The sequence below is a fragment of the Coregonus clupeaformis genome, chromosome 28, assembly GCF_020615455.1.
Source record: "Coregonus clupeaformis isolate EN_2021a chromosome 28, ASM2061545v1, whole genome shotgun sequence".
In the NCBI taxonomy this organism is placed as follows: domain Eukaryota; kingdom Metazoa; phylum Chordata; class Actinopteri; order Salmoniformes; family Salmonidae; genus Coregonus; species Coregonus clupeaformis.
In genome coordinates, this window is record NC_059219.1 from 24,606,389 (window position 1) to 24,618,972 (window position 12,584).

Below are 12,584 nucleotides of genomic sequence, written 5' to 3' on the forward strand. Positions count from 1 at the left end.
AGATTCAGTCCTGCTCCCTCCAAAAATAACCCCTCAGAACAAACCATGCTACACCTGAGCAGACAGGTGATCTGACCTTTCAATCTTCAGTTCCGTTCAAATTCAATAATGAATGCCATCTCGGGGAAGTAAAGATCATCCGAGGACCTCTAAATATTGCTTCATCTGCCGCGGTGGTGGGGAGTTTAGAAAACAAATAAAACTTGCAGTGTCTGCTTTCCTCCCTGCTTGAGTTTGTTGTTGCTTTCTACAGCCGTGGCCTCTGCAGTTTGTGTGGAGCGTCACTACAGTTTACAGACCAGCTGAAGAGAAACAAGACTGAATAATATAGACCCGGTTAAACAAGGACAGCCAAGAGATGTAAGGATAAAATCATGACCATGACAAACTACTGCACTCTCTAGGATGACCGTGTCCTCAAAACACAGAGGCCAGTGGTAGGCGGGGGGAAACAAAAAGCCATCCTCTACAGAGGCTCACATGGAAACAGGGACATGCTCATGTGCACTGAGCTTTATCCAGCCATCTTCCTTCCACATTAAGCAGGGTTGTGTTCATTTGAGCACACAATGGAAAACATTTTCAAACATTTCGCAACTGAACACGAAAAATGAGCATTTCGCATTGGCCAGGTAGACCCTCTCCGTTTCAATCCGTTTTCTTCCGTTTGGTGCCTAATGAACCCGGCCCAGGAGTGGAGAGCTGTTTCTAAGATGGCTCTAGTTCGAGCCCCCACTATCCCTTTTGGCCAGATCAATAGAGAATGTCCTCTTATTGAAATCAATACTGGCAAATGCTCACGGTCTGGCACACCAGTGTTACGAGGCCCTCCGTTGACTGCTCCCAAAAATAAATGTGTGCCGTCACACATTAAGGCACTTCACATTGGCTGACAGATCTGGGGCGTTGGGACCTTTTAAAACCCCTAGGTTTTCACTGAATGAGGGGAACATTTGAGAGAGAGAGAGAGAGAGAGAGAGAGAGAGAGAGAGAGAGAGAGAGAGAGAGAGAGAGAGAGAGAGAGAGAGAGAGAGACATAAGGAGAGAGAATGGGAAAGACTAAAACAGAGACCGAACCACATAAGTAACAAGAGGGAGAAAGATAGACTTAACAAGAGAACGAGAGAGAGATTGAACGCCAGCATTATAGTAGGAAGGAGTGAGACTGACTGAGTGGCGGTTCAGCAGCATTAGGTGGTGAACAGCTGCTGGGCGTAAAGGTAGAGTGTGACTAATTTGGACAGAGTGGCACCTGGTTGGGGTGGCACCTCTTAGCTCCTAACTCCGCTCTGGGCTAGGCTGTAGCGCTGCAAGCTCTTAGCTCCTAACTCCGCTCTGGGCTAGGCTGTAATACTGCCAGCTCTTAGCTCCTAACTCCGCTCTGGGCTAGGCTGTAATACTGCCAGCTCTGAGCTCCTAACTCCGCTCTGGGCTAGGCTGTAATACTGCCAGCTCTTAGCTCCTAACTCCGCTCTGGGCTAGGCTGTAATACTGCCAGCTCTTAGCTCCTAACTTCGCTCTGGGCTAGGCTGTAGCGCTGCAAGCTCTTAGCTCCTAACTCCGCTCTGGGCTAGGCTGTAATACTGCCAGCTCTTAGCTCCTAACTCCGCTCTGGGCTAGGCTGTAATACTGCCAGCTCTGAGCTCCTAACTCCGCTCTGGGCTAGGCTGTAATACTGCCAGCTCTGAGCTCCTAACTCCGCTCTGGGCTAGGCTGTAATACTGCCAGCTCTGAGCTCCTAACTCCGCTCTGGGCTAGGCTGTAATACTGCCAGCTCTTAGCTCCTAACTCCGGTCTGGGCTAGGCTGTAATACTGCCAGCTCTTAGCTCCTAACTCCGGTCTGGGCTAGGCTGTAATACTGCCAGCTCTTAGCTCCTAACTCCGCTCTGGGCTAGGCTGTAATACTGCCAGCTCTTAGCTCCTAACTCCGCTCTGGGCTAGGCTGTAATACTGCCAGCTCTGAGCTCCTAACTCCGCTCTGGGCTAGGCTGTAATACTGCCAGCTCTTAGCTCCTAACTCCGGTCTGGGCTAGGCTGTAATACTGCCAGCTCTTAGCTCCTAACTCCGCTCTGGGCTAGGCTAGGCTTGGGGGGCATGAATCCCAGTCCTGGACGGTCTGATAGTCTAGCCCTAGACTAACAATCATTATCAATGGTCTACAGTCATCAACAGCCAAAGCAGGGCCAAGCTAGAGACTTCAGCTAACACCCACAGTCCCTAGGCTGCAAAACAGAGGAAAACTATCAAAGTCTTTTAGTAGACTGTCACTTCCCTTAGCTGCATAGAGTGGCCTCTGTCTCTCAGTGTCCAAGGTCAGATATCTATACAGGTTCACCTCAGAGTAATTACACATAGCCTCAGGAGAGAGGGAGCGAGATGAGAGATTGTATGATATCCGTAGCATTTCCCCAGACAGGAAAATTCATTTCCCAACAAATTCTACCACACGTTCACACACACACACAACCCAGAACTCACACTTTTGGTAATTAAATCCTACTAAAAAAATAAATATCTCACAAGCAGAACTGTTTCAACCGTCACACCCCCCCAGAGAATAACGGAAACTATGAAGATATTACAGTGCACTGTCCTTCACTGTTTAGGAGAAGATGAAAATATATCTGAGACACAGTGACCACAGGCAGAGTATGAGTAGATCAGAGTACAATGGGAACTAATGAGAGCTAGGAGTTTTATTTACACTTTATAACAGTGTGTCTTCAACCCCTTTGAAACGAGAGGAGGGACAAACGGCTGGATTTATCTTTTTACGTCCCGCACGGCTCGCCCAGCGCCTCAAGGTCGGTCAAGGAGCCTTCGCCCCAGCTGCATGTTTTTATCCAGACAGTAAATGGAGTGATGACGGCGGCTGCCAAAAAAAAAAAAAAAAAACTTGCCTGACCTCTCACCTCTGATCTTAAAACACTTAGAGGTAAGCGTGAGAGAGAGGCATGAGGGAGAGACCGGGAGGGAGAGAGATGAGCAGGGACAAGATCAAAACTCTCTCAGGTAGATTGCGGTCTGTTGTGGTCGGCCTGTTTGCCTCGTACAGAATTCTGATGAGCGCTACCGTATGAAATGAATATAGGGAGCGAGAACATCTACTTGTGAGTGATGACTTCACCACATCCTATATTTGTCAGAATCAATTTACATAATAGCGTATGGCGTGGCATTGGGGGCTGTACATCTAAGGAGATCCCTGCTCTCTGAGAAAGGTGGGATTACACACTGGTTAGGTGGGAAAAACCTGGCAAAACCCCTCTATTTCAGCAACACCCCTGGAGCCACCGGGCCTACTGCTTGACGGCAATTTGGCTGTGCCGGGTGCATTAGGACCAATTTAACCACAACACAAAAAGTTATGTCATTATCAAAAACCAATCTTCATTGTATTTATAAAACCGACCCCCCCCCCCCACTACATTATACATTCTGAAGATGAGAAAAAAAATACATGATGAAATTGCAAAGCACCCAGGCTTGTAAGAATTTACTGGGCCTGGGCTTTGAAGTGCTCTTCAAGGGGCTGTGGTCCTTAATGTAGCAGGCAGGGAGGGAGGGAGGGAGGGAGGGACAGGAGGATAAAAGAGGATAAGAGAAGGGGAGGGAGGGAGGGAGGGAGGGAGGGAGGGAGGGAGGGAGGAGAGAGGGAGGGACGAGAGAGAGGAGAGAGACAGAGAGGGGACGAGAGAGAGGGAGGGAGGGGACGAGAGAGAGGGAGAGAGGGAGAGAGGGAGGGAGGGAGAGAGAGAGAGGATGAGAGAGAGAGAGGACGAGAGAGAGGGAGGGAGGGAGGGAGAGAGAGGGAGGGAGAGAGGAGGAGAAAAGAGGAGAGGAGAAAAGAGGATAAGAGAAGGAGAGAGAGGGAGGAAGGGAGAGAGGGAGGAAGGGAGAGAGTGAGGGAGGGAGGGAGAGGACGAGAGAGAGGGAGGGAGGGAGAGAGAGAGGGAAAGGACGAGAGAGAGGGAGGGAGAGGACGAGAGAGAGAGGGAGGGAGAGGATGAGAGAGAGAGAGGGTGGGAGGGAGAGAGCAAGAGGATGAGAGAGAGGGAGAGAGCGAGAGGATGAGAGAGAGAGAGAGAGAGAGAGAGAGAGAGAGAGAGAGAGAGAGAGGGAGAGAGAGAGAGAGAGAGAGGGTGGGAGGGAGAGAGCGAGAGGACGAGAGAGAGAGAGGGTGGGAGGGAGAGAGCGAGAGGACGAGAGAGAGAGAGGGTCATATTTGCTTCCCTGCTGAAAATAACAATCCGGTTTTTCCTAACGAGCACATCACTCTCTCGGTGGGAAACATCGGCCAATTAAAAACGGAAAAAAAGGCCCCACATTGCTGGTTCATCTGAAATCATGATTTTTGTTTCGAGATGACTAAAACTGTGCTCGAACGCACAGACTGCAGTAGTACCAGCCGAGCTGCAGTTTTAGCTAAGTTTCTTAAACTTAACGTGTGCATCTATCCTGGTCTGGCTAACAGGCTAATTAACCCAGTCTGTGCCAGTGTGGGGAACGTGTACTTCCTGTTTCCTGTCAATCACACTAGTCGTCACAGTGATCACATACAGTGGGGAGAACAAGTATTTGATACACTGCCGATTTTGCAGGTTTTCCTACTTACAAAGCATGTAGAGGTCTGTCATTTGTATCATAGGTACACTTCAACTGTGAGAGATGGAATCTAAAACAAATATCCAGAAATCACATTGTATGATTTTTAAGTAATTAATTTGCATTTTATTGCATGACATAAGTATTTGATACATCAGAAAAGCAGAACTTAATATTTGGTACAGAAACCTTTGTTTGCAATTACAGAGATCATACGTTTCCTGTAGGTCTTGACCAGGTTTGCGCACACTGCAGCAGGGATTTTGACCCACTCCTCCATACAGACCTTCTCCAGATCCTTCAGGTTTCGGGGCTGTCGCTGGGCAATACGGACTTTCAGCTCCCTCCAAAGATTTTCTATTGGGTTCAGGACTGGAGACTGGCTAGGCCACTCCAGGACCTTGAGATGCTTCTTACGGAGCCACTCCTTAGTTGCCCTGGCTGTGTGTTTCGGGTCGTTGTCATGCTGGAAGACCCAGCCATGACCAATCTTCAATACTCTTACTGAGGGAAGGAGGTTGTTGGCCAAGATCTCGCGATACATGGCCCCATCCATCCTCCCCTCAATACGGTGCAGTCGTCCTGTCCCCTTTGCAGAAAAGCATCCCCAAAGAATGATGTTTCCACCTTCATGCATTCACGGTTGGGATGGTGTTCTTGGGGTTGTACTCATCCTTCTTCTTCCTCCAAACACGGCGAGTGGAGTTTAGACCAAAAAGCTCTATTTTTGTTTCATCAGACCAATTGACCTTCTCCCATTCCTCCTCTGGATCATCCAGATTGTCATTGGCAAACTTCAGACGGGCCTGGACATGCGCTGGCTTGAGCAGGGGGACCTTGCGTGCGCTGCAGGATTTTAATCCATTACTTCGTAGTGTGTTACTAATGGTTTTCTTTGAGACTGTGGTCCCAGCTCTCTTCAGGTCATTGACCAGGTTCTGCCGTGTAGTTCTGGGCTGATCCCTCACCTTCCTCATGATCATTGATGCCCCACGAGGTGAGATCTTGCATGGAGCCCCAGACCGAGGGTGATTGACTGTCATCTTGAACTTCTTCCATTTTCTAATAATTGCGCCAACAGTTGTTGCCTTCTCACCAAGCTGCTTGCCTATTGTCCTGTAGCCCATCCCAGCCTTGTGCAGGTCTACAATTTTATCCCTGATGTCCTTACACAGCTCTCTGGTCTTAGCCATTGTGGAGAGGTTGGAGTCTGTTTGATTGAGTGTGTGGACAGGTGTCTTTTATACAGGTAACGAGTTCAAACAGGTGCAGTTAATACAGGTAATGAGTGGAGAACAGGAGGGCCTCTTAAAGAAAAACTAACAGGTCTGTGAGAGCCGTAATTCTTACTGGTTGGTAGGTGATCAAATACTTATGTCATGCAATAAAATGCAAATGAATTACTTAAAAATCATACAATGTGATTTTCTGGATTTTTGTTTTAGATTCCGTCTCTCACAGTTGAAGTGTACCTATGATAAAAATTACAGACCTCTACATGCTTTGTAAGTAGGAAAACCTGCAAAATCGGCAGTGTATCAAATACTTGTTCTCCCCACTGTAGGTTACATAGTACATCATCAGCGCTCTACATAACTTCCTCTGAGGCGGAACGCAACAATGTCCGGGGGATATGCAGCTACATCCAGGGAGATTAGCAGAAGGAGAAGATCTGTTCTGAGCATGCTACAACACGTGAAGGTCTCCTGGATGGGTGGTGTGTACGTATGTAGTGTTTGTGAGGGGTTATGTGGGGAGCCAAATGCTGTCGCGCTCCAACGTGATAGGATTGTCATGCTCGCTGTGACACAGGGCTCAGATTGGCTCTAAACTAATCCAAATTAATTAATTCTCGCATTAAGACTAATTAAATGATGACGAAAGTCAATTTCATGGCCTCTGCCAAAGTCAAGTGGCACTGGAACGGGAGTGAGACCCCCACACCCCACCTTGTTATGGAACACACACACACACACCTGAGACAAAATGAGTGATTGCGTGAATGAATGAATGACAGAGAGAAAGAGAGTGATTGAGCTAATAAAAGCGAAGTGTCTTCACTCAAGCATGTGTGTATGTGTGATGATGTAACACTGTCATTAACCCCTGCTCTGTCCTTCTTGCGAGGTCAGGTCGGTCCAACCAACTCCTCGTTCCCACGAGGCATGGGACCATGCAGACAGCCATATTGAATCACAGCCTCCCGTCCTATTCAAGGAGCCAAAAGGGGATAGGCGCTGGGGCCAGCCTTTGGCAGCCTCCTCTATGGCTGTAGTGTGTACACATTAACCAGCGTGTTGTTAGACACAGGGCTATGCATGAGACCCCACGCACAACCGTTCCAGCTATGTTGTGTCTAAACACATTGCTCAGAGAGAGTGAGTGTAGAAATCATTGGTAAGAATATTAATATTAAATGGTAAGAAAGGAGTCCCTTAACCTTGTAGATTTATAATGCCTTTGGGCTGTGGATGAGTGGAGGGGGTTGAGTCTGGGTCAGCTAAAATAATGATATAAAATGTGAGCAGGGAGGGTTGGTTCTCTTTGTCAATGGCAGGAGGTTGGATGGGTTAGTAGTAATTACATGAGTGGCTGGCCATAGCGCTGCTTCACTGGGCTTGGGCTAACAGGAACTACACAAACACACTGTCGCTCACAACACACAAAAACACAAACTCGCAGACAAACACACACACACACACACACAACTTTGGCATCCCACAGGGAGAACAATGATAGCCATTAGCGCAACAGCAACAGGAGGGGGAGGTGCTGTACACTAGATCACCTCTTTAAGCTCAGAGGGCTAAACTATGGACCTCTCCTTCCACACACACCTACCCATAATGCATCACACACAGAGAGCGAGGGGAGGAGGGTGATGGCGGGTGCAGCCACGCAGAGACACCTGGGATTGTTATTTATTCTGTCTCCAAACGTTCCCTCCCTCCACTGGGGAATGACAGAAGAATCTGGTGATTTATTCCAGTCTTTCAGTAGCAAAAACAAGCGGAACGTCGGTGTGTTTTTCTGCAGGAAGGTGGAGGATGTAGAAGGGAGGTAAATGTGAGAGCAGAGAGAGAGTCTGGGCAGTGGGGCAAAACTGCCCGTCCTCCATGAAGTCAGCCCCGTACTAGTCGCGTCTCTCGCACACACACGAAAACAAACCAAAACAACCCTGTCAAAATATCAGACAACACACTCTCCCTCACACACACACACCCCCCCCCACCTGTCTCCACGTCCTGGGTGTAGAAGTGCATGGCGTCCGTGATCTCTGTGACGTATACAGCTCTGTAGTTGGCTGTGCGCTCTTTCTCCTCCGTCACGTGGACCACCTCCTCCACCTTCTTCTCCTCGTAGTTGGCCCAGATCTGAGGGGGGGAAAGGTCACACGATTAGGACGAAGCATGTCAGAACACTTCCTAAGTTTTATGTGTAATATATTTGTATTATTAATATGAGGTCTTTCTTGTTAAATCTGGGATCTACTTGTAGGATAAATGAAATAATATTCAGTCCACTGTCTTGACTAAAGACCCCAGCAAAAAGAAGCACCTTCCTCATGTCTAAACCTCCAGCTAAGCATGCCAGTTCCTTATTATACATGTCACATGATCAAACATCTAACATACTCAAAACAAACCCAAACCAGATACCAAACTACTACTTTGACCACTGACAACTCTAACAGAAGAATTCACATTGACTCCCATTATTTGATTCACACCATGTTTTGATGCCAAAGGGAAATACTGTCTAGAACAAATCACCTAAGAACATCAACCAAATCTAGACCAGAGGTGGGTTGGTTATCTAACACCACCAATCCCCTGTGGGACAACCGCTCTCTCTCTCCCTCTCTCTCCATCTTTCCCTCTTTTTACCATCCTCTAGTGTGTTGTTGGCGTGGAAACCAGGTCAGCTTCTCTCCAAGGTTAGCCCTCTGTTGGGAGGGCAGGAGGCTCATTAAGGGAAGAGTGCTCCGCTTGGGGCCACAAATCAAAAACTATGGCCGACGCTATGGACGCACACATACACACACGCGCACACACAGGAGTGTGCACAAACACACAAAAACACACACAAGCGCAACCAGCCACACACGCAAGCGCGCACGCGGGACAGGATGACAAGAGCTGCCTAATCATCTCTCCACCAGCTGATGTTCTGAGGCTCCTGCTGATGGGGTGACTGAACCCAAACCCACAGCCAGGAAGAAAAAGTGGAACACAACTTCACGACAAACACAGTCTCCTTTTCTTGTGTAACACCACAGCACAGCGTGTTCTACACCTTTCATTTCCACCGCAGGCTGTTGTGTTTACTTGGTGGTAAAAAAATGTAATAATGTTTGTGGTTTTTATATGCTGTAGCGATATCAAATCAAATGCTAGTCACATGCTTTGTAAACAACAGATGTAAACTAACAGTGAAATGCTTAAAGGCCCTTCCCAACAATGCAGATATAATATATATATTTTTTAATAACACAAGGAATAAATACACAATGAGTAACGATAACTTGGCTATATACACGGGGTACCAGTACCAAGTGGATGTGCAGGGGTACGAGGTAGTTGAAGTAGATATGTACATATAGGTAGGGGTAAAGTGACTAGGCAACAGGATAGATAATAGACAGTAAAAGCAGCATATGTGATGAGACAAAATAGTTAGTGCAAAGAGGGTCAATGCAGACATCATGAAAATGATCGGAGAGGTTGAGAGTAGAAGTAGTTCAGGTGAAAAAACTAAATATAATTATTGTAAAATTGACTGTGTCCATAAAATGTATATAGTAAGTATAAGTTGGAAGTAGAGGCCTAAGCATTGTTGTTCACTACTTTACTCCAATTAGGGAAGGGGTGGTGGGGTTGGAAAGTAATAAAGGGGAATATATTTTAAAAAAAGGATATGTATGTGTATATATGTGTGTGTGTATGTGTGTATATATGTGTATATATATATATAAAAGAATGGGGGATTGGAAGTGATGCAGACAATTACATTGATGGAAGTTACAATCTATCTGCAATATTAAGCTGATCTACCCCCTTAAAAAAAAAGATAAAAAAAAGGGTCAATGCAGATAGTCCAGGTAGCTATTTTGTTAACTATTTAGTAGTCTTATGGCTTAGGGGTAGAAGCTGTTCAGGGTCCTGTTGGCTCCAGAATTGGTGGATCGGTATAGAGGTCCTGGATGGCAGGGAACTCGGCCCCAGTGATAGGGTATATAACAAAGTATTGAGAAACTTTTGTTATTGACCAAATACTTATTTTCCACCATAATTTGCAAATAAATTCATTAAAAATCCTACAATGTGATTTTCTGGATTTGTTTTTCTCATTTTGTCTGTCATAGTTGACGTGTACCTATGATGAAAATTACAGGCCTCTCTCATCTTTTTAAGTGGGAGAACTTGCACAATTGGTGGCTGACTAAATACTTTTTTCCCCCACTGTATGTGTGTGTGTGTGGCATCAATATGCATGTGTGTGTGCGTGTTGTGTGTCACGTGTGTGTGTGTGTTGGAGTGTCAGTGTAGTATGTGTGAGTGTGTGGGTAGAGTCCAGTGAGTGTACACTGAGCCTGTGCAATTGAGTCTGTGCAACAAAAAATAAAATAAAAGACAGTCTTATGGCTTGAAGCTGTTCAGGAGCATTTTGGTCTTTGTAGGATTTTTACCCATTTAGAGTCAATAAAATCGTGTTCTCTACTCCGACAATTAATCCACAGATAAAAGGGTAAACCTAGTTAGTTTTTAGTAATCTCTCCTCCTTCAGTCTTCTTCTTCTTTGGACTTTATATGGCGGTTGGAAACCAACTTTAAGGTACATTCCCACCACTAACTGGACTGAATTGTGGACCTCAGTTCATCTTTCAATCACCCACGTGAATATATGCTCCTAAAAACCATTGAGGAGATGGGAGATGCGGGACTTGCACAGCGTCAAGCGTCAAAAATAGAACCAAGTTCTATTTTAGCGCATGGCAACGCAGACACTTGTTGACCCGCGCGAGCAGTTTGGATGAAATGATTGAATAACATGTATGTGTACATTTATTTCGCAACGCTTGCGGTGTGGTCAACATGTTAGCATGGTAGACTAATTACACCCAGCATTTTATAGGCCTTTTTAGGCATGCTAGCAATAACCAATTACATCTGTGATGTGTGCAGCGTGAGACATTTATAAGCCGATTTCACTACTGCAATGAGTCATGCTAGTGAATTGGCTTGCTACCTGCTACCTTGAATCATTGGGAAAAAACATTTATTATACAACAAGTGACACAGAGCACATTTTTTTTTGTCATTTTAGCAGACACTCTTATCCAGAGCGACTTACAGTTAGTGAGTGCATTCATTTTTCATACTGGCCCCCCGTGGGAATCGAACCCACAACCCTGGCGTTGCAAGTGCCATGCTCTACCAACTGAGCTACAGGAGGCCTGTAGCAAGCCTCTGTGGTGGGTGCCCTGCCTGCCTGGCGACAAAAGACTGGGTCAAACCACCCAATTACATTCAATTACTTCTCCCGCGGTGCCAAATAAAGGGAAGGGACATTTTATTTTGAATAATTTGCTGGATACGGCTGACCAGGAGTTAATTAAGACCCAAACATGGCCACGCTTCACAAACTTCCACTGTTCTTTTTTGCCGTTTTTCTCCATCCTTCCCTTCAATATTAATGGAGTCAATACCCACAATGCAGTGGGGCTTCAGCAGAGGGTGATGACACGTCCGGGCTTTTAATCAAACCTGCAGGACCAATCCGAGTGACACAGATTAGCGTGTCACTGTTCATTACCGCAGCGACTGTCACCGTGGTGGCATCTCTGAGGAGGGGGGTTTGGGAGTCGTTCATGACGATTCGCGCCGAGTGACCTCTGACACGTTGGGCCACGTCACGCTGCCACAGCGACAAGGGAACAGGAGGAGAGAACACACACAGAATGCCACACATGTATAGTACATGCACAATCACAGCCCTGCTTTCACAACGCCGGTGCAGAAGTGGCTTTCCAAATGGAGCTCTCCCACACACACACACTCTCCCCCGCTGTGCCCTAGGCGGATGACCTTCCGTGAGCAGCAAACCATCCCTGTTTGTTCCACTTGAACACGGATATGTGACTGCTGTTGCTGCTTCGACACAGTAGACACTTGTCATAGAGAGAGAGAGAGAGAGAGAGAGAGAGAGAGAGAGAGAGAGAGAGAGAGAGAGAGAGAGAGAGAGAGAGAGAGAGAGAGAGAGAGAGAGAGAGAGAGAGAGAGAGAGAGAGAGAGAGAAAAGGGTAGAGTAGAGTTAGGATTTCCAAGCTCCCTGTGTCTGGCTCCAAAAAGCAGAGACAGGGACAGCAAGTCATCAGGCATCTACTCTAGAAAAGGACAACAACAGTGTTCCATAAGGACAACAACAGTGTTCCATAAGGACAACAACAGTGTTCCAAAAGGACAACAACAGTGTTCCAAAAGGACAACAACAGTGTTCCATAAGGACAACAACAGTGTTCCAAAAGGACAACAACAGTGTTCCAAAAGGACAACAACAGTGTTCCAAAAGGACAACAACAGTGTTCCAAAAGGACAACAACAGTGTTCCAAAAGGACAACAACAGTGTTCCAAAAGGACAACAACAGTGTTCCAAAAGGACAACAATAGTGTTCCAAAAGGACAACAACAGTGTTTTAAAAGGACAACAGTGTTCCAAAAGGACAACAGTGTTTTAAAAGGAGACAGAGACACCCTGATGGGTATTAGGACACTGTGACCTTCAGTACGCTGAATGATGAGTAGCCCATGCTGATTCCAATGCTTCCCACAGTTGTGTCAAGTTGGCTGGATGTCCTTTGGGCATGACTGAGCACACTGGTATCATCATGTTATTAACACACCCAGGTCCACATGGCATGGGGTTTAACATGGGGTTTAACATGGGGTTTAACATGGGGTTTAACATGGGAAAAT

At 46.5% G+C, this 12,584-nt stretch overlaps 1 protein-coding gene across 1 annotated transcript in view; it reads right to left on the reverse strand.

The window, feature by feature from the left end:
• LOC121543416 (staphylococcal nuclease domain-containing protein 1-like) overlaps positions 1-12,584 on the reverse strand; it is a 277,997-nt gene that overhangs the window by 49,364 nt on the left and 216,049 nt on the right. The window contains exon 18 of the mRNA XM_041853265.2: positions 7,840-7,981. Within this exon, the coding sequence (XP_041709199.2) occupies positions 7,840-7,981 (142 nt within the window). The remainder of the gene's footprint in view (positions 1-7,839; positions 7,982-12,584) is intronic.